Below are 23,883 nucleotides of genomic sequence, written 5' to 3'. Positions count from 1 at the left end.
TTACTAAATTTACTTATTAGTTCTAGTAGTTTTAGGGTGGAGTTTTTAGGGTTTTCCATAAATAGTATCACGTTATCTGCAAGTAGTTACTTCTTCCTTTATGATTTGGATGCCTTTCGTTTCTTTTTCTTGATTAATTATTAAACTGGAATTTCCAATAATATGTCAAATAAAAGTGGCAAGAGTGGGCATACTTGTCTTGTTCTTGATTGTAGAGGAAAATCTTTTAGCTTTTTCCTATTGAGTATGATGTTAGCTGTGGGTTTGTCATATATGACCTTTATTATGTTAAGGTATGTTTTCTCAATACCCACTTTGTTGAGGGTTTTTATCATAAATAGATGTTGAGTTTAACTGAGTGCTTTTTCTATATCTATTTTGATGATCTTATGACTTTTATCCTTTGTTGACATGGTATATCATGTTGATTAATTTATAGATATTAAACTATCCTTGCATCCCTAGAATAAATCTCACTTGTGTTGTATGATCTTTTTAATGTATTGTTGAATTAGTTTTGCTAATATTTTGCTGAGGATTTTTACATCTATGTTCATCAAGGATATTGGCCTATAGTTTTCTCTCTTTGTATCTTTGTAGTGTCCTTGTCTGGTTTTGGTATCAGGGTGATTTTGGCCTCATAAGATATGTTTGGAAGTAGTCCCCTCCTCTTCATTTTTTTGCAAGGGTTTGAGAAGGATAGGTATCAAATCTTTGAATGTTTAGGAGAATTCATCAGGGAAGCCATTTGGTCCTGGACTTTTGTTTATTGGCAGATTTCTGATTACTGATTCAATCTCCTTACTAGTAATTGGTTTATTCAGGTTTTCTATTTCTTACTGATTTAGTCTTAGAAGATTGTATGTTTCTAGGAATTTATATATTTCTTCTAAATTGTCCAATTTATTGGTGACATATTGTCCATTCTAGTCTCTTAGGATCCTTTGCATTTCTGTGATGTGAGTTGTAACTTCTCATTTCAGTTCTGTTTCCTCTTGAAAGCCTGCCTTGAATCTCCCTTCTTGAGAAATTCTTTGAGCAAAGACCCCTCCCATTTACACCCAAGTGATCATGCCTCCTTGGGTGGCTGCCCTTCTCTGTTCTGGTGGTTCTGCCTGACTTGGGCCTATGGTTTATTCACCATGACAATAGCCTCTCCCCTGCCTCTGTTGACTGCTGGGTGTCCGCCTAACCCAGCCTCTTCTTAGACTCCTTACTTGCCAACAGAAAAGAGTCCCTAGTGTCCCACTTCTTGTTAGATCTGGCTCTGCTCAGTATGGTTTGCACTTTAACCCTGGGTCATTCTCTTCATTAGGGCTCACTGGTTGGCTTCACCCCTTTTTTTCCCTTTGGAGGGATCTTAACTACCCAGCTGTGAGTTGCTTCAGGAATTGCCCTGCCTACCCAGCCCCTGGAGGACAGGGCCTCCTGTGGTTTATCTCAGAACCCTTCAGAACTCAATGCATCGGTTAAATGAGACTAAGAGTGTGTATCAGTGTACAGTTTGTGTCACCAGTCAGGATCATGGTATAGCCATGTGGCTTTCAGTATATGACACTGGTTGATCACTTGCAAAGAGTGGTTCCCCAGCAGTTTGCACTAGAATGTGCGTGCCATCTCTCCCCAGCCCCTCGCCAGGCTATCTGGCAGCGTGCCCTCCTCAGCACAGCAGGCAGGGAGAGAGGCGAGTATAGTTACTGTCTTTATATAATGGAAAGCTGGGGTAGGAAAGGTTAGATCCCTTGTCACTGTTACAGAGAAATTAGTAGTTGAGGAAGGAGGGAGAAAACTCTGTTAAGTTCAAATTTGTGGAGGGGTCAGACTGGAGGGCCTGCTGGGTCCCAGGTAACCCCAGGACTCTTTTATTGCTGTTTTTATTGACACAAACTTGTACCTTTATTATATTAGTCCGCACAGGCTTCATGGCTTCATAATTCAGCTTATTCCTGGAAACACACCAATTCCCTAAGAGGGAAGTCTTTTAGGACTCTGATCATGTTTGGGGTGAGTAAACCCACAGGCAGTGGGACGCTTTACTTGTGACAAGGAATCCAGGACCTACTGCTTATTCCGTAAATGTTTGTTAACTGAATTAGTGAGAAAATAAAAGGGTGACTGCTCTAACTCTGAGGGTTGGACAGTGACAATTAGTCTTATTTCTTCCTCTGCCTCTCAATCGAATCCGTTGAAAGATAAATGCAGATAGAGATCACAGTACCAGCTCTGTTTTTGGTGAAGTTAAATTGGAAACTGGCTCAGTCGGGAGCTTCCTATTACTCTTCCATCACCTCTTCACCTCACTAACTTCTTCTCCCAGAACTGCTGGGCTTTGCCCACGGGGAGTTTGGAGGGGGTGGGGGATCTTGCTGCTGCTGGCTGGGGACAGCAGAGCCTGAAGAGAGACACAGCCCCTGTGGGGACAGTTTGTAAATTCAGCTCCTTGACTGATGAACGTGGCATAGTGGGCGTCAGAGTCAGACTCCCACCACCTCATCAAGTCACTGAGTAAAGAGTGGGTGGATGCAAGTGCCCCCGTCCTGCCCCAGTGATCTCCCCCTGCAAGTACCGTCCTGCCCACCGTGGAGGGGTTTCCTCACCGTTGCAGACCCACCAGGGGCAAGCACTCCGGTCTCCCCTGCTTAGTGTGAACCTGCAGGGCGCTCCATTCCACTCCACAGGTGGGCGAGCTGGGGCTCAGACCACGTGCCAGGCATGCACAGGCAGCGGACCGTCAGGGGGAGATGCAGACCTGGGTCTCCTACTCCTCAGTCGAGCTGCTTCCTCTGCTGTGTGGCATCCAGTCCAGAACACGGGCACCTGGCTGTGTTGGCCTTGTTGTCCCCGTTTCCATCCTCTGTGGATTCCCACAGTGGGGACGGTGTCCCCTGACAGATATCATGCTCCTGTCTTCATGACGCTTGTGGGGATGGTGCCGTGTAGGCTGCTGGAGAGAAGTACATCTTGTCTTCGGAGGCCAGGTGCTGTGGGCTTATGCCGCGTGCTGACCTTGCAACAGCTCCCAGCACCCTGAGTCTCCCTGAGCCTAGGCTTAATGTGCTGGTGTGTGTACAGCGTGTGTCCATCTGTCTGCCGAGGGGGTATGTCAGGGAGGGACCATGTCAGAGTAGCCTGCGTCACATTTGGTCCAGTAGACTTGGTGCCGAGGAGATTCCAGTGGTCCCACTCATGGTTCTCCAGCGTCTGTATCCGACCCGGTGGGTGAGAGCACCTCTCTGATCTCTATTGCTCTGCCCACAGTCTGTCAGGGCATTAGCTAAATGCGGATTAGAGCCTGTCAGCCCACCACTGCGTGGCCCTTTCCCCACCGTGTCACGTTGAGATGAGATCCAGTCTGACATGGGCTTCCTAGGCAGCTTTGGTGTCCACGGCCTTCAGGTGCATCTCAAAGCCTTTTTGCAGCAGAGCAGCTGTCAGAAAGAGTAACAGCCTGTCACGTCAGAATTTCTTATGTCTGAAGAAACTGGTGCACGTGCCCTGTGGGATCAGTGCCGAAGTGTGGCCTGCTTGGATTGATGTGGGGGCGGGGGTGGTTTTGGATCAGGGTCACTCTGAAGTGGTAGTGGATCTTTGGGACCTGCCTGGCTGTCTTGGCCCTGTGTTCCCCAAGGCTTGGGGGGGCCTTCACCATCCCAGAAGAAGAGTGCGGCTGTGGGAGACCACAGAACCCCACACTGGGTGGAGCCAGAGACATCACAGGATCCTCTGGTGTCGGAGCTGGAGGGGGCCTGAGGTTTGCCATTTGCCAGAGAAGCCATCGCCCAGAGAACAGTGGTGACCTGTCCAGGGCTGTGCAGTGCATGAAGGGAAGACAGGCACTCAGGTGTGCTGACCCTGGCCTGGCGCTCCGCCCTCAAGGCCAGGGCCAGTGCTTTCAGACCCAACCTATCTCCACTCACTGCCTCATTATTCTTGTTGGTGTAAGAAACAGGGCATGGTGACGGGATGAGCACTGGGTGTTTTTCTGTATGTTGGTAAATTGAACACCAATAAAAATTATTAAAAAAAAAAAAAAAAAGAAACAGGGCATGGAAATCCAAAGCTCATTGTATCTGTGGTTTTCTTCTTAATGGCATCTGATTCAATTTCATTTGTAGCCTCTGACTGGGCAGGAGGAGAGGCTGTTAGCCGTGCTTTCCTGTCACCTATTCTGGTTCCCTGAATTCCTCTTGAACTCATTATCAGCCCTAAATTACTCTGTGCTTTGTGCTTCTCCAGCCTGGTCATGTTTGCTTAGTCCCACATTTATTGAGGGACTGACTGCTGGGCTGTGTCCTGTTTTATACCATCAAGATTGTTAGCTCTTCGGAGGGCAGGGCCTCTGCCTCCTTTTGCTTCTGTGTTCCCAGGCCCTAGGGCAATCCTGCCCTCCTGCAGGCTGGATCATCGTTTACTGGCAGAGGTCAGCCTGAAGGGAGGGAAGGCTGGGCATAGGGGCCTGGCCTCCAGTGTAACTGAGTCTGCTTTCTCTCCTGCCTGTGATTAGGGTGCAGCATGTGCAAGAGGATAATGCCACATTTCCAGAAGGCCGCGACCCAGCTGCGAGGCCACTTTGTAAGTAAGGCCCATGGGCCTGGCAGGGCTGGCCAGCTCCCGGGCTGCTCCCCCTCACCTGGAGAGTCGGTGGTGGGAGGAGGGCAGGCTTGAGAATTTCGAGGACTTACTCTCCTGCTGCTACTCCTGCTCCTTGGGCACATGATCCAGCCTTGTCCTTGGTGGATGGTGAGAACTCTGCAGGGTTGCTGGGACAAGGAGAATTTGGAGCTTGTCCAACTAAGGCCAATGATGAAATCGCCAGGAAACCAGCAAGAAGCACCTGGTTTCTTGGTGGTGGTGTTGGGTGGCCAGGGGCCATCAGCAAACCATCAGGGCTCCAAAATGATTGGGGCTGGACTCCAAAGTGGGCCAAGGCTGCTGGTGCCAGGAAGCCCAGTGGCAAAGAAAGGGGCATGGTGACCAGTGGTAGGCCCAAAGCGCAGGTGGCTTCATGGGCAGTTTCCTGCCAGGCTTGCCAGGGAGCTGGTGCCTGTGGGATGGGAAGACAGTGGAAACAACAGCAGAAAAGAGGTCGTCCAGGTGGGGAGCTGGAGACCTGAGCTTGCAGGCACTCTCTGAAGGAGGGTGTGCAGAGTGTGTGGGGATGGGAAGCAGACAGGAGGCAGGGTTGTCTCGGGGATGCCCACCTTTCAGAGATAGGAGTGGGGAGAGGAGCCACTGAGAAAGCAGGGCTCGGGGAAGGAAGAGCAACCAAGATGTGCAGCAAGGGGAGGGGAAGCCGGGCAGTCCAACCTCACCAAGCTGAGGACCACTGACTGATGGTTCTGATCAGCTCTGTGTGGCCCCCACCTGCCAGCCTTGTCTCTTCCCTGTCATATGTCTGTCCAGCTTTGCACTTAACCCTGAGCCCCAGAGATTTAGAAGGGAAGGCTGTTTTTGTTGGCGGCAACACAAAAAGAATTGCTGGCTCCTCCAGGGAGCATGGGAAAATCCATACCCTTTATGAAAGGTTGTGGGGAGGAGAGCCATCATGGTGGGGCTGGCCAGAGTCCCACGAAGGGAGTTCTGAGGTCTTAAGACTGAATCATGATATTTACGGATCAAATTAAGTTGGTGATTAGTTCAAAGTCAATTTAAAAAGTTTACATGGCAGCACCTGGGCATGGTGACAGCCCCACTAGCCTCGCTGGCTACAGCATCGGGTTGCAGAGAACCGTTGCTTTCTCTTTTGACCTCATTCTGAGGTGACACCAAGGTCCTGCTTGTTTCTCACTAATGAATTTTTAGCAAGTTGCCTAGAGATGTTTGGCCTTGGGGCACACGTACATCATTTGGGGGAAGAAGTTTCACTTTGCATTTTGGGGCCTCAACAGATAGCCTATTTCACGATTATTTCGCCTGGAGAAAAGACTTAATTACCCAGTGTTCTCCCTCTCCACACTTGCATACCCTTGGAAAACTCCTCCCTCAACCTCCTGTGCGGTGTGCTAGTAAGTAGTTAAACAGCTCCAGGCCCAGATCACAAGTACCTGGCCACCCCCGTCGAAGCAGCTGAGGTCTTGGTGCCAGTCTTGTGCAACTTCTGGAAGATTCTCAGCCAGTGCTTCATCTACCTGCCAAACTCAGTGTTCCTCCCGGCCCCCCTGTGCTCCCACAGAGCTTGTCCCTGCCATGCATGGCCGGGTATGCTCATCTTTGCTTTTATTCCATATCACTTTGTTCACCAGTTGATACTAATTGTAAGATGATTTTGGCACTGTAGTGTGAGCTTCTTGAGCACCGGGGCTCTGTTTGGTTCCTGTCTGTTTCTTCAACACAAGCACAGGGCCAAACTCATAGTGGTACCACATATGTGCTGATAAATGGGTGGATGAGTATGTGGCTTATCACTCCTGGGCACGTTTTATTTTAAGCTCTGCATTTACATAAAAAATGTTCCTCTCTCTCTTTTTTAAGATTTACTTATTTTTGAGAGAAAGAGCATGCATGAGCAGGAGGAGGGACAGAGGGAGAGAAAATCTCAAGCAGATTCCTCTCTGAGTGCTGAACCTGACACAGGGCTGGATCCCACCACCCTGAGATCATGACCCGAGCCGAAACCAAGAGTCAGACTCTCAACCAACTGAGCCACCCTGGCGCCCCTGATGTTTCTCTTTTTATTTTTTTTATTTTTTATTTTATTATTTATTTATTTATTTATTTATTTATTTATTTATCATATTCTTTTTTTTTTTTTTTAATTTATGATAGTCACACACACAGAGAGAGAGAGAGTCAGAGACACAGGCAGAGGGAGAAGCAGGCTCCATGCACTGGGAGCCTGACGTGGGATTCGATCCCAGGTCTCCAGGATCGCTCCCTGGGCCAAAGGCAGGCGCTAAACTGCTGCGCCACCCAGGGATCCCGATGTTTCTCTTTTTAAAGGAATTCGGAGTATCAGTTATTAAGGACAGAAATAAAATGGGAAGATTGTTAGTGGGACGAGGGCTTTCCCTTTGACCTTGGGCTCATAGAGCTCTATGAAGCTCTTTCTCAAGATTAGCCCTGAGGATTACTTGTTCTAAGGGTACCTGCTGCCAAAAAAGGAAAAAACAAACAAAAAAACCCACACCTGCTTCTCCTGCTTGGGCTCAAGTCCAGAGACATAAAGAGTGTCAGTTCCCTAGACAACATTACAGAAAACTCAGTGGGATGGTCTGGGTGCCTGGAGAGCCTGGCTGGTCAAGCCCAGCTTTGGCCAGGTGTTAGTTCCATGGCCTAAGGCATCTGTGTTGTAGGAATTCATTCATTTCCTTGCCTCTGTGTTTTCTTGCTTGGGATACATTTTGTTCTGTCTCCTAGGAAAGCACCTTTTCAAAGTTCCAGCCTTTCCTAGCTCCATAAATGAGGAAAGGTCTGGCCGCACGCAGCCCCCCTGCTGCAGGGCCCCCCCTGCAGCCACAGCTCCCCAGGAAGAGGGTGGCCAGGAGCATGATTCCTTTCTTTTTTTTTTTTAAGATTTATTTATTTATTTATTTATTTATTTATTTATTTATTTTTTTTTTTTTAAGATTTATTTATTTATTTATTCACGAGAAACACAGAGAGAGAGAGACACAGGCAGAGGGAGAAGCAGGCTCCATGCACTGGAGCCTGACGTGGGATTCGATCCCAGGTCTCCAGGATCGCTCCCTGGGCCAAAGGCAGGCGCTAAACTGCTGCGCCACCCAGGGATCCCGATGTTTCTCTTTTTATTTTTTTTATTTTTTATTTTATTATTTATTTATTTATCATATTCTTTTTTTTTTTTTTAAGATTTATTTATTTATTTATTCACGAGAAACACAGAGAGAGAGAGAGTCAGAGACACAGGCAGAGGGAGAAGCAGGCTCCATGCACTGGAGCCTGACGTGGGATTCGATCCCAGGTCTCCAGGATCGCTCCCTGGGCCAAAGGCAGGCGCTAAACTGCTGCGCCACCCAGGGATCCCGATGTTTCTCTTTTTAAAGGAATTCGGAGTATCAGTTATTAAGGACAGAAATAAAATGGGAAGATTGTTAGTGGGACGAGGGCTTTCCTTTGACCTTGGGCTCATAGAGCTCTATGAAGCTCTTTCTCAAGATTAGCCCTGAGGATTACTTGTTCTAAGGGTACCTGCTGCCAAAAAAGGAAAAAACAAACAAAAAAACCCACACCTGCTTCTCCTGCTTGGGCTCAAGTCCAGAGACATAAAGAGTGTCAGTTCCCTAGACAACATTACAGAAAACTCAGTGGGATGGTCTGGGTGCCTGGAGAGCCTGGCTGGTCAAGCCCAGCTTTGGCCAGGTGTTAGTTCCATGGCCTAAGGCATCTGTGTTGTGGGAATTCATTCATTTCCTTGCCTCTGTGTTTTCTTGCTTGGGATACATTTTGTTCTGTCTCCTAGGTAAAGCACCTTTTCAAAGTTCCAGCCTTTCCTAGCTCCATAAATGAGGAAAGGTCTGGCCGCACGCAGCCCCCCTGCTGCAGGGCCCCCCCTGCAGCCACAGCTCCCCAGGAAGAGGGTGGCCAGGAGCATGATTCCTTTCTTTTTTTTTTTTTTAAGATTTATTTATTTATTCACGAGAAACACAGAGAGAGAGAGAGTCAGAGACACAGGCAGAGGGAGAAGCAGGCTCCATGCACTGGAGCCTGACGTGGGATTCGATCCCAGGTCTCCAGGATCGCTCCCTGGGCCAAAGGCAGGCGCTAAACTGCTGCGCCACCCAGGGATCCCGATGTTTCTCTTTTTAAAGGAATTCGGAGTATCAGTTATTAAGGACAGAAATAAAATGGGAAGATTGTTAGTGGGACGAGGGCTTTCCTTTGACCTTGGGCTCATAGAGCTCTATGAAGCTCTTTCTCAAGATTAGCCCTGAGGATTACTTGTTCTAAGGGTACCTGCTGCCAAAAAAGGAAAAAACAAACAAAAAAACCCACACCTGCTTCTCCTGCTTGGGCTCAAGTCCAGAGACATAAAGAGTGTCAGTTCCCTAGACAACATTACAGAAAACTCAGTGGGATGGTCTGGGTGCCTGTAAAGTCCTGGTTTCTTAGGGATTAAATCCTTTTCCAGAGTGATCTTCATGAACCTGTCCAGCCTTCTCTTCCTGCCCAATTCTGTGTCGGACAGTCCTGTAAGCCAGCATATTCCCTGCTTCTTGGGCTGCGTCTTGTTTGGTCTCACTTCCATGTCTGTGGAAATCTTACCCTCCCTTGAGCATTAGCTCTGTGAAGCTTCCATACTTATTCCTATTAGAACGTGAGGCAGAGCATGTCGTGCCAACCGAACAGCACCAGCACATATGGCTCCAGGTTAGGCCTTGTGGCCTTAACTTTTAGGGTAAGACCAGTTTTGCCCCATTTGGCTTTACAGACACCAAAAAGTGTTTGTATATAGTTGTTCAAAACAATATTTATTTCAAGGCACCTGGGTGGCTCAGTCAGTTAAGCATCTGCCTTCACCTCAGGTCATGATTTCACGGTCCTGGGATTGAGCCCCCATATCCAGCTCTCTGCTCAGCAGGGAGTCTGCTTCTCCCTCTCCCTTTGCCCCTCCCCCTGCTCATGCTCTCTCTCGCTCTCTCTCAAATTAATAAATAAAATATTTTTTAAAAGAGTTAAAAAATATTTATCTTATTAACAAATGCCCCCAGGAGGCACAAGAGTACTACAGAAACTCAGAGAATTAAAAGTTCATCATACGCAGAGGCGGTTTGGAAAGGCTGTGCAGGAAGGTGGGATTTGATTTTGCCATAAAGGATGAATAAACCTTTGGTAGAAATTGAGACACGGGGAGTGAGTATCCTAAGCAAAAGGACTAGAAGATACAAAGTAAGGGTCAGGGGAACATAGCATGTATGCTGGAAATTTGGGCAGAGCTTCAGAGTAGTATTAATGCAAATAGCTAACATATTTTGTTTATTAATATATGTTTTTAAATTTAAACTCAATACATAATGTATTATTGGTTTCAGAGGTAGAGGTCAGTGACTCATCAGTCTTATAGAACACCCAGTGCTCATTATATCATGTGCCCTCCTTAAAGTCCATCACCCAGTTACCCTATCCCTATTCCCACCCCAGCAACCCTCAGTTTGTTTCCTATGATTAAGAGTCTCTTATGGTTTGTCTCCCTCTCTGATTTTGTCTTGTTTTATTTTTGCCTCCCTTCCCCTATGCTCCTCCGTTTTGTTCCTTAAATCCCACGTATGAGTATGAGTGAGACCATATGATAACTGTCTTTCTCTGATTGACTTATTTTGCTTAGCATGATACCCTCCAGTTCCATCCATGTCATTGCAGATGGGAAGACTTCATTTATTTTGATGGCTGAGTAACATTGCATTGTGTATGATACCACTCTTCTTTGTCCCTTCATTGTTGATGGACGTCTCGGCTCTTTCCATAGTTTGCCTATTGTGCACCTTAACAGCTAACATATTTTGAGTGCTGTAGATACTTTACCTCTACTACCTCACGGCAATCACAAGAAGTGGCTCCCGATGAGGAAACTGAGGCACACAGGCAACTGACTTGTTGAAGGAAATCCATCGACTGAGTAGGAAGTTAGGACCCAAACCCAGCATCCTGACACCCGGGTCTGGGATCCTAGCCGCCGTGGCATATTGCCCGCCTGCGAGGGGTCTTAGACACAAGCGGCCCAACTCCCACCCTGTGCAGGGGTCTCAGACTGTCCCATTCCCGGGAGAATAAAAAACCTAGACCCTCGCAGGTACACTATTAAGGATTCTGTAAGAAAGAAGAATTCAAAAATAAGATAGGGACCATATTGTCTTTGAATGCGGAATTAGATGCTAGCCGGTATTCAGTGGAATTGAAAGGTTTTGTGCAGGGAAGTGATGTAAGGAAAGAGGAGGACGTGGAAGATTAATCTCATGGTAGATGTACACCGACACCAGGGAGATCAATTAGAATAAAAAAAGAACTTTAAAGTAGACAGTTATTACTGGAACAGGCTGCTGAATCAGTCTGGGGAAATGAACAGAATGGTTTTTAGAGGGTCCCAGGGCTTCTGGTAAGTTCTATTTCAGGCTTATTCTCCCCGTGTTCTTTGCAGCATCCCACAGATGTGGGGGATGGGGGGAGTCAGTGATTTAGGAAGCATTTATTGTGTGCCTACTGTATGCCAGGCATTGTGCTAGATACCTAAAATTGGAAAGAGAGGTTTAGGTGCCTCTAGGGAAGGCGCTGCCAGAGGCACAGGTGGCGTCCATCACCAGGAGAATTGGTAGGAAATCAAGAACTTAATTGAACACCAGTTTTGTGCTGAATCCTCTGACATGGGTCCACCTCATTCAGTTCTTTTAAGAGGCCGACGATTATTTTCATCACCCACGTCTCCCGCACAAGGAGCCTCCGTAGAGTGAGTGACTCGCCCAAGGTCACACGATTGCTGAGTGGACATGGTCTCCTGAATCAAGCCTGTTGTCCACTTGAAAGGATGGTTCTCCTTTTCCTCTCCCTATGTTTCCTTGTATATTGTTCAGCAAAATAGCTTCCCGGATTTCTTCTCTCTGCTTCTGTAACTGCTCTTGGCTCTTTGAACCTCTTTCCCCTCTCCTCCATGCTGCCCTGCTTTGTGGAGCACTCTTTCTGTATCTGGCCACTCTGTCTTCATTCTCTGGTAAGAAGAGATTCAAAAGGTCCTCTTTCCAAGCACCTGATCCTGCGCTAGAAAAGAAGATTCCTGCTTCAGGGAAGGAGTTTTAGGTAACTCTGGGTTGTTCTTAGTATTTAGTAAGACAGCTACTAAAATTCTCCTTTCCCAGTTAGGGGTGTCAGGTATAGGGACCCCTGCAACCAGAACAGGTTCAGACTTTGGAGATGGTCCAGTCAGACCGAAGGTGATGGTTACAAACAGGAGGGGAGAGGTGGGGCACCTAGCCATCTGGAGGGAGGAGAGTCAGGCAGGTGGATTGCCACGAGAGCCACACTCTCTACTTGGCCACATATGAGCTGTGAGGTCTGAGAACGTTGCACAGAAAGCCGAGGTGGACAGATTGAAGACAGGCCATGAGGACGTTGTGGAGGGGCCGAGTGGTGATCCCGTCACTTAAGAGAGGAATAGTACAACCCTAGTTGATATGGGCAGGGAGAAGGCATCATGTGTACTTGGGAGGCAGTAGCCCCACTCTGGGACCTGTTGGAACTTGGTAGCAAGGCCAGGTGTCTTGCTCAGCCCTCAGAACTCTGGGTTCCCTCTGGGATGACTCCCCCTACAGGGCAAGTGAAAGGAACTTCTGATACAGAGGGCAACCCCTGGCCCAGACCCAGCATCTTCCAGAGCTCTCAGTCATTCCCAAGCTGGGTTAGCTTGCCTTGCTGCCCAAGGCTGCCTGTCACCCTTCATCTGTTTCTGGTGGGACAGATGGATGGGCTGTGCATGGATCCATGGGGTTGTCTGCGGGGCAGGGTGTGGATAGACCAGTTCTCCCTTTGCTCCCAGGTGCTGGCTGGGATGAACATCTACCCCTCGGAATTTGAAAACGTCAAAGAGGAGTATAATGTGCGAGGCTACCCCACCATCTGCTATTTCGAGTAAGTCCCCTGCTTCCCTTCCGATGCTCACTCCCCTCCGTGACGGCGTTTGCATGCCTGGCTGAGCCCACGTTTGTCTGTCCACGTTTCACAGGAAAGGACGGTTTCTGTTCCAGTATGACAACTATGGATCCACGGCCGAGGACATTGTGGAATGGCTGAAGAAGTAAGTGGGACGGTCGCCTCAGGGCTGTGTGCCTGGAGGGGAGGAGGGTGCTCAGCTAGACCCCAGGGCGGCTCCTGGTCCCGGGGCTGAGGCTGGGGAAGAGAACTGGGAAGGGAAAGATCTCATCGTGCTTTCTGGGTTGCTTCCAGGTGAGGTTGGGTCTTCGTGGGTTTAGGATATAGGAATCGGGAGGATTTGGTGTGACTCTGACCACAGTTGACTGTATTTCAAATCATTTTATCCCCTTTACTATCCGATGGATAGGGACATTTCTCATCTGGGATGTCAGTTTGGAGAGAGGCTCATGGCAGGTGTTTCTGAAAATCGGATTGTCAGTTGAACACTTATTTCAAACACAACACTAAATTAGGTGCTATGAAGCTCCTAAGAAATATTCTGATACCTCAGATTTGCAGAGTGCTTTGCCATTCACGTGCACTCCCCACAGACGCTGCTTCATGGCAACCAGGTGATGCTTGGTTCTAATGTGGTTAGATCCTCGTGATCCAGAGCACCCCTTACCTGGACCCCTACCGTGCTAGGTATGTGACTCTGGCATGACCCTGACTGGTATGTTGGATGGGGAGTCTGGCTCCCCACCTCGTCTCCCACCATGGGAGCTGGGGAGGGACCACCTCTCTTGGCAGCCTCCTGGGGCCATCCCAGCTGAGCACTTAGCCTGCTTGCTTTGAGTTCTGCATGTCATCAGTGTGGCACTTACCAGTCAGTGCCATGTGTGGCTATGTGTGTGTATTTCTTGGAATAATACCAGCTAGCATTTTTTGGGCTCCACGTCGTGGCTGACCCTGTTCTAAAGCCTTTATGTGGATCTCACGTAATCCTCAGCACAGCCCTGTAAGGAAGACATCATTATTAGCCTTACTTAATGAATAAGGTAGCAGAGCACAGGGAGAAGGGGCTTGTCCAGGCTCCTGCAGTGGACAAGTAGCAGGGCCAGGCTTGCTCCTGCCCTGGACAGCAGCTCCCCTGAGTTCCAGTTGGAGCCCCCTTCCCCTTCCCCAGTTGCCAGCATGGTGGATCTTCATTGACGTCATTACCCGAGGGGGACAAGGTTAAGGAATTAGTCATCCAAGGATAAGGAGGATGAAAATGTGTGTTTTCAGAATGGGAAGGAGGATGAATTTTTTTGTACCCCTCCCCCACTCAAACGAACAAAGGAACAAACTGTCAGATTCTAAGGGTTGAAGCTCTCAGTCTTCTGTTCCGTGGGTCCCCAGGAGATAAGATACAGCAGTAGCATCCCGTTTGCACAGCGCCTTTTGTTTCTTGGAAGCATTTTCTTATCTCTGTCCCCATCTATTCCCTCATTTCCAGCTCCTGCCCAGGAAGGGGGGTGAGGGTGCCATTCTCCTGTGTTCATTGTTTTAACCTGAGCCTTCACTCCTCTGTCTTCCTTTTACATTTGATAATAAGCATGTCCTCTCCTCCAGCCAGACACCTCTTACTCTGCTTTGGGAGAAGGTTTCAACAAATAGCAATCTCATTTGTCACCAGAGCATAAAATCTGTCTGCCTCCCTCCCCCTTCTCTAACCTTTTCTGGTTTCAAAATGCACTCGTATCTTTTTGGAAGCATAAGGTTAAGGGTTTTTTTTTGTTTTTGTTTTTTGTTTTAAGTGTTGAGAATTGCTTGCTAACCCTACACAGGGGAGCACATCAGTGGAGTCTCTGAGACAGGTGATTATCTCCCCACTGGAGCCTGGCACTGCCCCCTCCCCCCACCTATCCCCACCCCAGCTCCTCCACCAGGCTGCTCTGGGTGGAGAGCTGGAGGCAGCCCCAGTCTGGTGCGTCCCCACTTGTACTTTCTCTTTTCTCCTTCTCACCCCACGTGAGGAGGAAACCTTGTTGGTAGTTCCTGGTTCATCCCTGGTCTCCAGGCTGAGAAGGTTGGTGGGGTGACTCCAGGGAAGGGGGTATGGCGCAGCCTATGGGTCTCCCTGGGCAGCCCTGCCCAGCTGTCTGACCCCCAGTGATCACTGGCTCCTCTGAGGGCAAAACTGTAGCCCCCCGCCCCCCGCTCCAGCACAGCAAGAGTAGTGAGCACCCCTTGAAGGACTCCCAGTGAACCCCCTCATCTCACACCCCAGCAAGAGCTAGTAATGTCACTGTGCTGCCAGCTGGCCTCATTTAAAATATATATATATTTTCTGATTCCAAGGCTCTTCAAGGGAGATATGCTATTATACAAAAACTTAAAAATATATTTAAACAAAAGGAAAAGCTCTTCTCCCTCCCCACCCAAAGATGATGTGTCGTAATATTTTGGTGAATTTCTTTCCAGTCCCCACCCTCCGCCCCCCACATGTACTCAGCTCTGTGTGTGGCTTTCCCCTATGTCAGGTGTTTTAAATCTTACTGACTTTGTCCCACATCCTGGTGGTTAGCAGTGTACCCGTATTTCCTGCTTCCCGGCACCTCTTCCCCAGGCCTTCCCATTGGCTGCTCAGGGCTTAGGTATGGCCGAGTGTAGAAGAATGAGAGTGGATCCAGCCTTGCTATAAGCTCTCTGGATGACTTTCAGAAGCCCAGGAGAGAAGAACCCAGATCTCACCCCACCTCCACCCCCTGCCATGAGTGGCTGGCCACTGGGCACTGAATGAGGCCAGGTAGAGACATTGGGGTCCCAGTGTGCAAGGACTCTGGGGTGGGTGCGTTGATCATGGCAGGCGTGCAGGCTCCATGCTGCTGTTTCATGCTGCTGAGTTGGGCTTGGCACCTAGAGGGGATATACACGGTAGTCCATTTTGACCTAGCCACCTGTTTCTGCTTATATATTTTTATTCCAACCAGAAGTGAACTAAAAGCGATCACAAAGTTTTCTTGACTTCTAATGCTTATTGCATCTTCTTCTCTGTGGCACGGGCACGTACATCAGATAAGGGTCTGATTTGTGGGAACTTCCCAGGAAATCAGAGTCACAGGATTGGAAGGGAATAGAAACATCACTAAATCTGTCCCTAGCCGTGAGCCTTGTCACGTTTGCATTACCTCTAGGACAGATGTGATTCTCTCAGTCCTGCTGAAACACCTCAGAGAGCAGGGCCTTGACTCATGTTGGGGTCACCTACTCCTGCTTGAACAATTCTTTGACTTCAGTTTTATTTTTATTTTATTTTATTTTTTTAAAGATTTTAGTTATTTATTCCTGAGAGACACAGGAAGAGAGGCAGAGACATAGACAGAGGGAGAAGCAGGCTCCTCGCAGGGATCCTGATGTGGGACTCAATCCCGGGACTCCAGGATCACGCCCTGAGCCAAAGGCAGACGCTCAACCACTGAGCCACCCAGGCGTCCCTGATTTCAGTTTTAAATGATATCTAGGAACATTCAGGTAGTACTTTAGAAATTTATCAAATATCTTACTCCAGAGCATCATCTGTCTCGATGTACCTGAGAGGTGAAGAAGGGCCTCCAAATACACAGTCCTGTAGATGTTTGAAGTCTAGTTGGTTGTCTAGCACTAGAGCTGGTTAAGTGGAGGAAATAGGGCTCAAATTCAGCTCTTCTGACTCCCAGCATGGCTCTCTCCCCCTTATCTGTTGTAGATAGAAGGTTCTTAACTTCCAGTGACTGAAGTTTCTCTGGAACTTCCACTGGTCCGCATTGCTTTTCTTCCTCAGAGCCGTAGAAAATAAATGTTTATTTCTCTTCCTGATGCAGTCTGAAATATTTGAAGATAGCTGTTGTGTCCCCCCTGTCTTCCCTTCTCCACCTCTACTTCCTTTAAGCATTCTCCTCTCATTCCATCATTTATTCAGAAAGCACTTACCGGGTGCGTGCTGCCCATTAGATGCAGGAGGTCCAGCGGTCAGGGGGGCCCTGTCTTCAAGGAGACAGATGGTAAAAGGCAGAAGTCAGCAAGAGTGCTTGGCTTCAGATTCCTACTCCGTCCTTCCCTTTGCAGTGGCCCTCTTACCACTATGCCCAGCTTTGCAGTCCCTTCCAGAAAATAAACCATGTCTACGGGGCGGGAGAGGCCTGTTCACCGGGCTGATAGCACGAGGGCCAGGATCTGAGGGCCTAGCTGCTCAGGCTTTCGGTATATGCCCTGTCTCCAGCCCTGCTCCGAGGAGTGGTGCCCTGGGGTCCTTCCGAGCCTTCGCCTTTGCTACGAGTGTTCATCGGGCCCCTGCACCTCAGGTCTCTGCCCTGTTTTGCTAGATCAGTTTCCTAGCTTCTCCGATTGCACTGACCTCTTTTTCTCTCTTCACTGTTATCTTCTTTCCTGTTCTTTTTGCCTCTGTGGGTTCTTTTTTTTTTTTTTTTTTTAAGTCTTGTCCTATTATTTTAGTGGTTTTAGAGTTGTGTTCTCTGTCTTTATCTAGAAGTTTCTCAGGCACTTTCATATTCCTGTACTGCATCTAAGCCACCGCTCTCCCATTCTGTGCTCTCACAGGATGTTTAACAGTTATTTTAATTTTTTAAAACGGTTTTATTTATTTATTCATGAGGGACACAGAGAGAGAGAGAGGCAGAGACACAGGCAGAGGGGGAAGCAGGCTCCACGCAGGGAGTCCGATGCAGGACTCAATCCCAGGACCCCAGGATCAGGCCCTGGGCTGAATGCGGCACTAAACCGCTGAGCCACCCGGGCCGCCCCTAGTTATTTTAATTTTTGAACAGATTCCATTCACATAATTAAATAATTCTGTAAAAGATACTTAAAAATGATGCATTAGAAAGTCTCGCTTCCACCTGTGTCCTTCATCCTGTTCTACCTCCTATCCCCAGAGGCAACTACTTTGATTAGTTTCTATATGCAGATATAAGCAAATAGGGATGACTATTTTTTAGCTCTCCCTACTTTATGCAAAAATTAGTACATTGTGGCCTGTTCCGTAAGTCCCAGTGGTCTGTCCACGTCAGCACCTGGAGCGCTCTCTTGTTATTCCTTACCTTGCCCGGCCTCCATCGTGGACGGCCTGCAGCTTATGTAACCATTTCCGACCAACGAGCACTAGGTTGCTTCTAGGCTTTGCCATGACAGATCATCTGCAACGAATACTTCAACATACACAGTTTTGCATGTGTGCATTTGTATGGGAAAGGAAAATTCCCTGAAGTGGAATTGGTGGTATTTGGAGGCCAAGTATGGGAGCCTAGGTCTCCTGGTGTTGGTCTGGGACTATCGTCTGGCTCGTGACTCATTCCAAAGCACGATTTTGGCACCAGCCCCATCTGATGTGGGATGTACACTGGCTGGAAATGGTTTGCCCTCTTCTTGCTGCTTCCCTCTGCTTGGGCCCAGGGTGGCTGACATTGAACCTGGGTTCTCCATGGGGTGGGGGCAGGTTACCCTCTCTGCTAGCCACTCGGCAGGAGGACAGCAGATCCCAATGTGTCGGCCATACTCTTTCTCGTGATTTCTAGCCCTGGCTGCTGGAACTGTACACTTGGTTTCTACTGTAGGCTCTCCAAGGCAGGAAACAATGGTTGTCTTTCCCATTTGTCATCCTAAAGGGTTTTTTCAAAGTGGCAATTAAGGTGCTCTGGCAAAGATGCTTGTGGCAGCAAAGCAGCTGGAGCTTGTGTCACCAGCAGTCCTGTCCTCCACTCGGGAGCAACAGAGGGCCCCTGCGTGCCTCTCCTTGGAACAGCTGGTGACGCATTTACCAGCATGCGGTCGTCCCGGGTGGAAGCAGACTCCCAGGAGCTAAGACAGCTTCCTGAGGTTTTCAGCTCGCAGATGGGGAGGGGGCATTTGGACTGCCTCCAAGCCCGACCCTGCAGCATGCTGCCTCTGGGAGAGCCAGATAACTTTGTTCCTGGTTTCTAGAAAGGATAAGTGACGTAGTGTAGACGCTGTTGAAGTGACGGCGTCCCCGATCTTGTACCCCTTGGCCCCAGTCTTCCTCATCATGACTGTCCTCCCACGCTGGCCAGTGTACACGTTGCACCACCCGTGTGACAGCCTCCCCTTCCCAGCCCCGGCCCCTTCCCTCGCCCGGATTTGCTCTTTCTCAGACCCTCGGCCTCTCCTTTCTCCTTCCCTCTCGCTGTGCGTACCCCTGCCGCCCCCACCCGGTTCTTTCCTCTCCCGACTCTCTGCCCTTGCCTGTGGGGAGCTACTCAACACAACGGCCAGCTTTGCCAAAGGTCGCTCTTTGTTGCTATGTGTTCTTGCCAGGTTGCTGAAAGTTTGAAAGAGCTTGAGATGCTATCAAACCCCCAGATTCCTGGGAGGAAGAGGGTTTTCGTGAGCTGCTTAGGGAGCTCGAGCTAAGAGCCGCTATTTGTAAGACACTCAGCTAAGCCCCTCTGGGGCTCTGTGGGGACGACGAGGCAGGCAGGGCCAGATCACCCAGCCTCTGCTCCTCCACTGAGGGGTTTCTGGTGAGCCCCTGCAGCAGCCACGCGAGCCAGTGGGGGCTACTGCCAGGGGGCTGGATGTCATAGGGCTGCTCAGGCCCCGGGCTTGCTCTGAGCTCTGCCTGTTTTTGGTCTTCCAGTCCGCAGCCGCCACAGCCCCAGGTCCCCGAGACTCCCTGGGCAGATGAGGGCGGCTCCGTTTATCACCTGACCGACGAAGACTTTGACCAGTTTGTGAAGGAACACTCCTCTGTTCTCGTCATGTTCCACGCCCCATGTGAGTGGAACCTTGCTCCTCCCGCCACATCCTCTCCTCCCTGAGCGTAGGACGGGCCCTGCTCTGGGACGCGAGTCCAGGGAGCTCTTGCCTGGTGGATGCCTCCTCTGTGCCAGGACGCCCTGGGGGCGGGCGAGGTCACAGCACACCCAGCCCACCCTGCGTCACCGTCGGAGCAGAACCAAAGTCCTGATCAAGTTGCAGTGTTCCTCAGCTCAACCTGGTGGGCCTGAGCGGCTTCTTCTAAGTCTACATGAGTCAGGAGATGCAAACGAATTTCCCAGAATCGGAGGAATTAGGACTGGAAGGGCCCTTAGATAACCATGTAGGACAGTAATCACCCCTAATCTAGGTGGGGAAATTGAGCCCTATATCTTGCCCAGCAGCTGAGAGGGCACGGTGAGGCCAGGGCCAGAGATCTCCCAGCATCTAGAATGCCTTCCTTCTGCTTCACCGGGAAGTTTCATAGCCTGAAGTGGCCACAGTGGATCAAGGAAGGGACATGTGTGAATGCTGTAAAAGGTGTTTGCAATAAGGGCTGAAGGGCCTGTAACTCAAGAATTTTCTAGGTCACTATCTTCCCCATTCCCATGGAGAATGGAAAATTGATTACAATTTGTTTCCAAGAGGGAGAAGGTTGTTCCTAGGGAGGTGAGCAAGGGGGTGACAGCCCCAAGGACATAGAAGTCCTAGGAAAAGTGGGCCCACCCCCATTGGTGGACAAGATGGGTCCTCAGCACCCTGGAACAGGTGCGTGTGTTGGGGAGAGCGTGCTCTTCTCAGAGCCTCGTGCCAGCTCTGGCCTAGTGAGGGCAGGGAAGAGATTGTGAAGAAGAAAAACAAGCAAGAAGTAACTACTTGGTGGATCAGCGCCATAACCATCCAGTCCAAGGAGGCACATTCAGTGAGGACAATGCAGTATTAAGTCATGCCAACAGTTGGGTATCACCCTCTGGTGAGAAAGTGGCTCCCCACAGGGTCACCTCCTTTCATCTTACCCACAGTGCTGAAAGGCAAGGATGATTAGCCCCATTTTACAGATAAGGGGACTGTCACACAGAAACGGCACAAATTGTTCGCTGCTCCCTAAATGCTATACTGCTCACCCCTGGTCTGCCCTCATCCCCCGACCCCCTGCTTTTTAGTATCCCATGGGTTTGGTTAGTCGGGAGCTCCTCATAAGCCGATCACTACCACAGATTTCCCCAGCAACTCCTTTCTCATGAGTGCCAGGTTCTTAAGAGAATCCAAAGTAAAAGTATTCCTATGACCCTTCTTCTGAATTTCCAGAAAACTGACAAAACATGCAAAAAACTAAGTTTCAGAGAATCTCCCAATGAAGGGCCATGATGGGGCCCAAGGAGCACTTCACCCCCAGCCCTGCCAGGGCCTCATGTCCCTAGGGTTGGCGGGACCTGAGAATCTGCAGTGTCTGCCTGGCTGAATGTGTCCTCCCAGCCCATCCGGGAGCTGCTGATGGAAGCAAATGTGGCAGGAAGTTACACAGCAGGTAGAGTTGGGATCACCCTGGGAAGATCCTGGGTGTACACCCCCGTCGCAGGAGTACAGGCAGAGAGTGGCGGCTGTTTTCAATCTCCCTGGGGAGCTTCACCCCTGTCTCTCCGTCCTTGCAGCCCGACACAGTACAGAGCGGTTTGAGCAGTGGTTTGTGGTTTGGGCCTCGCAGCGTGAAGAGCATGTGTCCCCTTTGATGAATCCTGTATGTTATCCAGAGACAGTGTGCACCAGACAGATGGGGATGTTTTGACTGTGTTCTTTCTTGTCGTCATAGGTTGTGAGCAATCCGCTGTAGTAGCCGATGCTTGCGGGGTCCGGGGCCTAGTGTCCCTCCTTTTCTTTTCCCCTCCTACCCCTACCACATGCTCTTCCCTCCCTGACCAGAAGATCTTGTTCATCACTTCCCCCTTCCCCCACCCAAGGTCGTCTGTGGGCACGGAGCAGGGGCTTAATGGATGAGAAAACAAGCCAATGATGAAGGTGTTTAGAGCTAAGTGAGAGAAAGAACTGGAAACCAGATGGCAGCTTTTGTCTTCCCCCATTCGTCATTATTAATAAATATTTTGAAAGCCACCCTGCTCCATGTAGAACCCTGTGGGGGAGGGGCTCTGGCTGCAGATTTAGCAAACAGAGACCTCTGAGGGTGTCTGCCTGTGAGGGAGTCTGTATTCTCTGGTGAGGTGCCCACCAGCCACCCCCGCCCCCCAGCTATGCATGTGTGTCCATGTGTGGCTTTGTTTCTGCCAGGTTGGCGGGCAAAAGCATGAAGTAGAGCTTCCTGTTAGGCTCCCATCGAATAATCCCTCTACGCAAGCCCTCCGTATCTGGGAGCATGCATGGCCTGTCACCTGGAAGGGGATGGAACGTGTGTGGTTTTTGAGAGAATTCAGAACCGAGGAGGGGATGGCTGGGAGCAGAGAGCTCCTGGCTGCCTAGCTGTGCACCGCTTGCTGGAGGGCTCCAGAGGACCCACCCGCTTTGGTGGCATTTGAATGACTGGGAAAAAGGACAAACGTCCGGAGGCCAGGGACTGGCCGGGCTATCCCAGGTTTTCAAAGTGCAGAAAAGGTGAATTCTGGAAATCACAGTAGTATTAAGGTTTCCATCCCAGACCAAACAGGGAGTGGTTTAGAAACAGCCCATATTGGAGACTTAGAAAAGCAAGTCGGCATCTGTCAACACAGAAGACCATAGTTTCTGCTAAGGATTGCTGCATATACTCAGTTTGTCTCTTGTGACAAGATTACTAGGTTGATGAATTAGCATGTCTGTCTTTTATCAAAAGCAAGTGTCTGTTTTCCTGACTGTGATGGGGAGAAGGGACGGGATGGGGCCACCCTGACTGCAGCACCTCCTTCGTGCTGAATGACTATGAGCCCAGCTTGCTTCTGTCGAGAGGGTGGTACTTGTTTTTTATTCAGCAGTTTTGTTAAAACTAAAAAAAAAAAAACAAGGCATACTTCTAAATCTGCAAAGGTTAGAGCTGGAAAAAGGATAGCTGGCTAAAATATCGAACAATTGCATTTAAGATTTTTTAAAGACGCCAACAGACTGAAATAGGGCTCAAAGTGAAAAGCTGACTTTATTTTTATGACTTTCTGGCAATTAAAGAGGAATGCATGTACATTTTGTAAAGGGATAATATGGGAAAATACACAGAAGAGAGTTGACATTCCTGATACTCCCAGGAAGAGCCGCAGCCCCTCTTGACAGTGTTCCTTCTGTGCACAGAGTATATGCTCCATGTCTGTTGCTCAAGGTTCTGCTCTGAAAGGCCAGGGAGTAAAAGGGTCTTCAGCTTTCCACCAGACTGGTGCCTGCCCCGGGTGGGGTTCCCTGGCACCTGTAGGTTCCAGAGGCAGAGTACTTGGTTCCATGCCTAGAACTTTGATGGGGCGCATGGGGTGCTACACTCCTGGGTTCTCGGCAGGAAAGTCACACAGGCCCCTCGTTGTTGCCTGTCATCAGACCTCCAAAAGTCTGCTTCTTTACCCTCTTTTCCAGCTTTCCTGCCACTTAACGTCCGCCCTCAGCCTCCTCACCTTCCCTCCCTTCCCCTTCGCTTCTGGCTGGAATGGGTCTAGAAACCTCACACAGACCCTTCTGCATCCTCTGCCTCCGAGGCCTGAGTCATCACTGAACAAACAAGCACAGGCCCAGCACGGCGGGGACCCCTCCACGCACATGAGCTCCAGTTGTGGCCCCGGTCACACCGAGGGAGTGATGGCAGCTGAGGTTTACAGGCAGGCTTGCCCCGTGGACTTTGCCTTCCATCACAGGCTGAGCCTTCTGGGGGGTAGGGGTTAGGAGGGGACGGTCTCAGTGTGAGCAGCGGGCTCTGAGAGGAGGGTGTGCAGGGCACAGTGCAAGGGTAGAGCCTGGGGGCAGCCCTCCACGGCTCAGCGTTCCCCATTTGTCGTCCATTTGGCCCTGATTGGGGGGCCTGGTATGGATGGGGGAGGCTGCAGCCCCAGGGCCTGTCCTCGGCCCCCCAGTGGACAAAAACGGTGTCCAGAAGGGGTGTGACAGCGGGACGCTGACTGTTGCTGCTCCGTGGAGCCTCTTGTCTTGTTCTGCAGCGTCTGAAGGAGGAAAGTCAGACCATACATTGTCACTCGTCTTCTTGTCACTGCGTGTTTTGCTGCAGTCACAGCCACCGCTCCTCCTTTTCCTTGTACCTCCAGGCCTGCAGTAGGCCAGGGGAGGACACGGTGCTGTAATAACACAGCCTCAGTGAGCGTCACTCATATGGGGATGGTAGAAGGAACAAAGAGGGGCTCCCAGGGAGGGCACCCCTTCCCCATCCACCCCCTTTCCTTGGCAGCAGGCCCAGATGTGTTCTTAGAAGCGTGTGCTGGAGGCTTCTGGGCCTGGCCTGCCTTCCAGGAGCTGGGCTGCCTCTCTGGATTCCGTGGCAGATCCCTGTCAGACTCCAGATTTGCTGCTTCTTACCTCCTGTCTTATTCTCAAGTAATACGGTCTTTGTAGAAAATCTAGAATGTGCAGAGAAGTATAAAT

At 49.7% G+C, this 23,883-nt stretch overlaps 1 protein-coding gene across 1 annotated transcript in view; it reads left to right on the top strand.

Annotated features, from left to right (window-relative positions):
• The window catches only part of PDIA5 (protein disulfide isomerase family A member 5), a 92,843-nt gene that overhangs the window by 45,463 nt on the left and 23,497 nt on the right, over window positions 1-23,883 (top strand). Inside the window, exons 8-11 of the mRNA XM_041758725.1 lie at window positions 4,505-4,572; window positions 12,482-12,573; window positions 12,668-12,739; window positions 19,211-19,347. Coding sequence (XP_041614659.1) covers window positions 4,505-4,572; window positions 12,482-12,573; window positions 12,668-12,739; window positions 19,211-19,347 — 369 coding nt within the window. The remainder of the gene's footprint in view (window positions 1-4,504; window positions 4,573-12,481; window positions 12,574-12,667; window positions 12,740-19,210; window positions 19,348-23,883) is intronic.

This window comes from Vulpes lagopus, chromosome 1 (assembly GCF_018345385.1).
Source record: "Vulpes lagopus strain Blue_001 chromosome 1, ASM1834538v1, whole genome shotgun sequence".
Classification (NCBI taxonomy): Eukaryota; Metazoa; Chordata; class Mammalia; order Carnivora; family Canidae; genus Vulpes; species Vulpes lagopus.
This window is presented reverse-complemented; position numbering and strand designations above follow the sequence as displayed.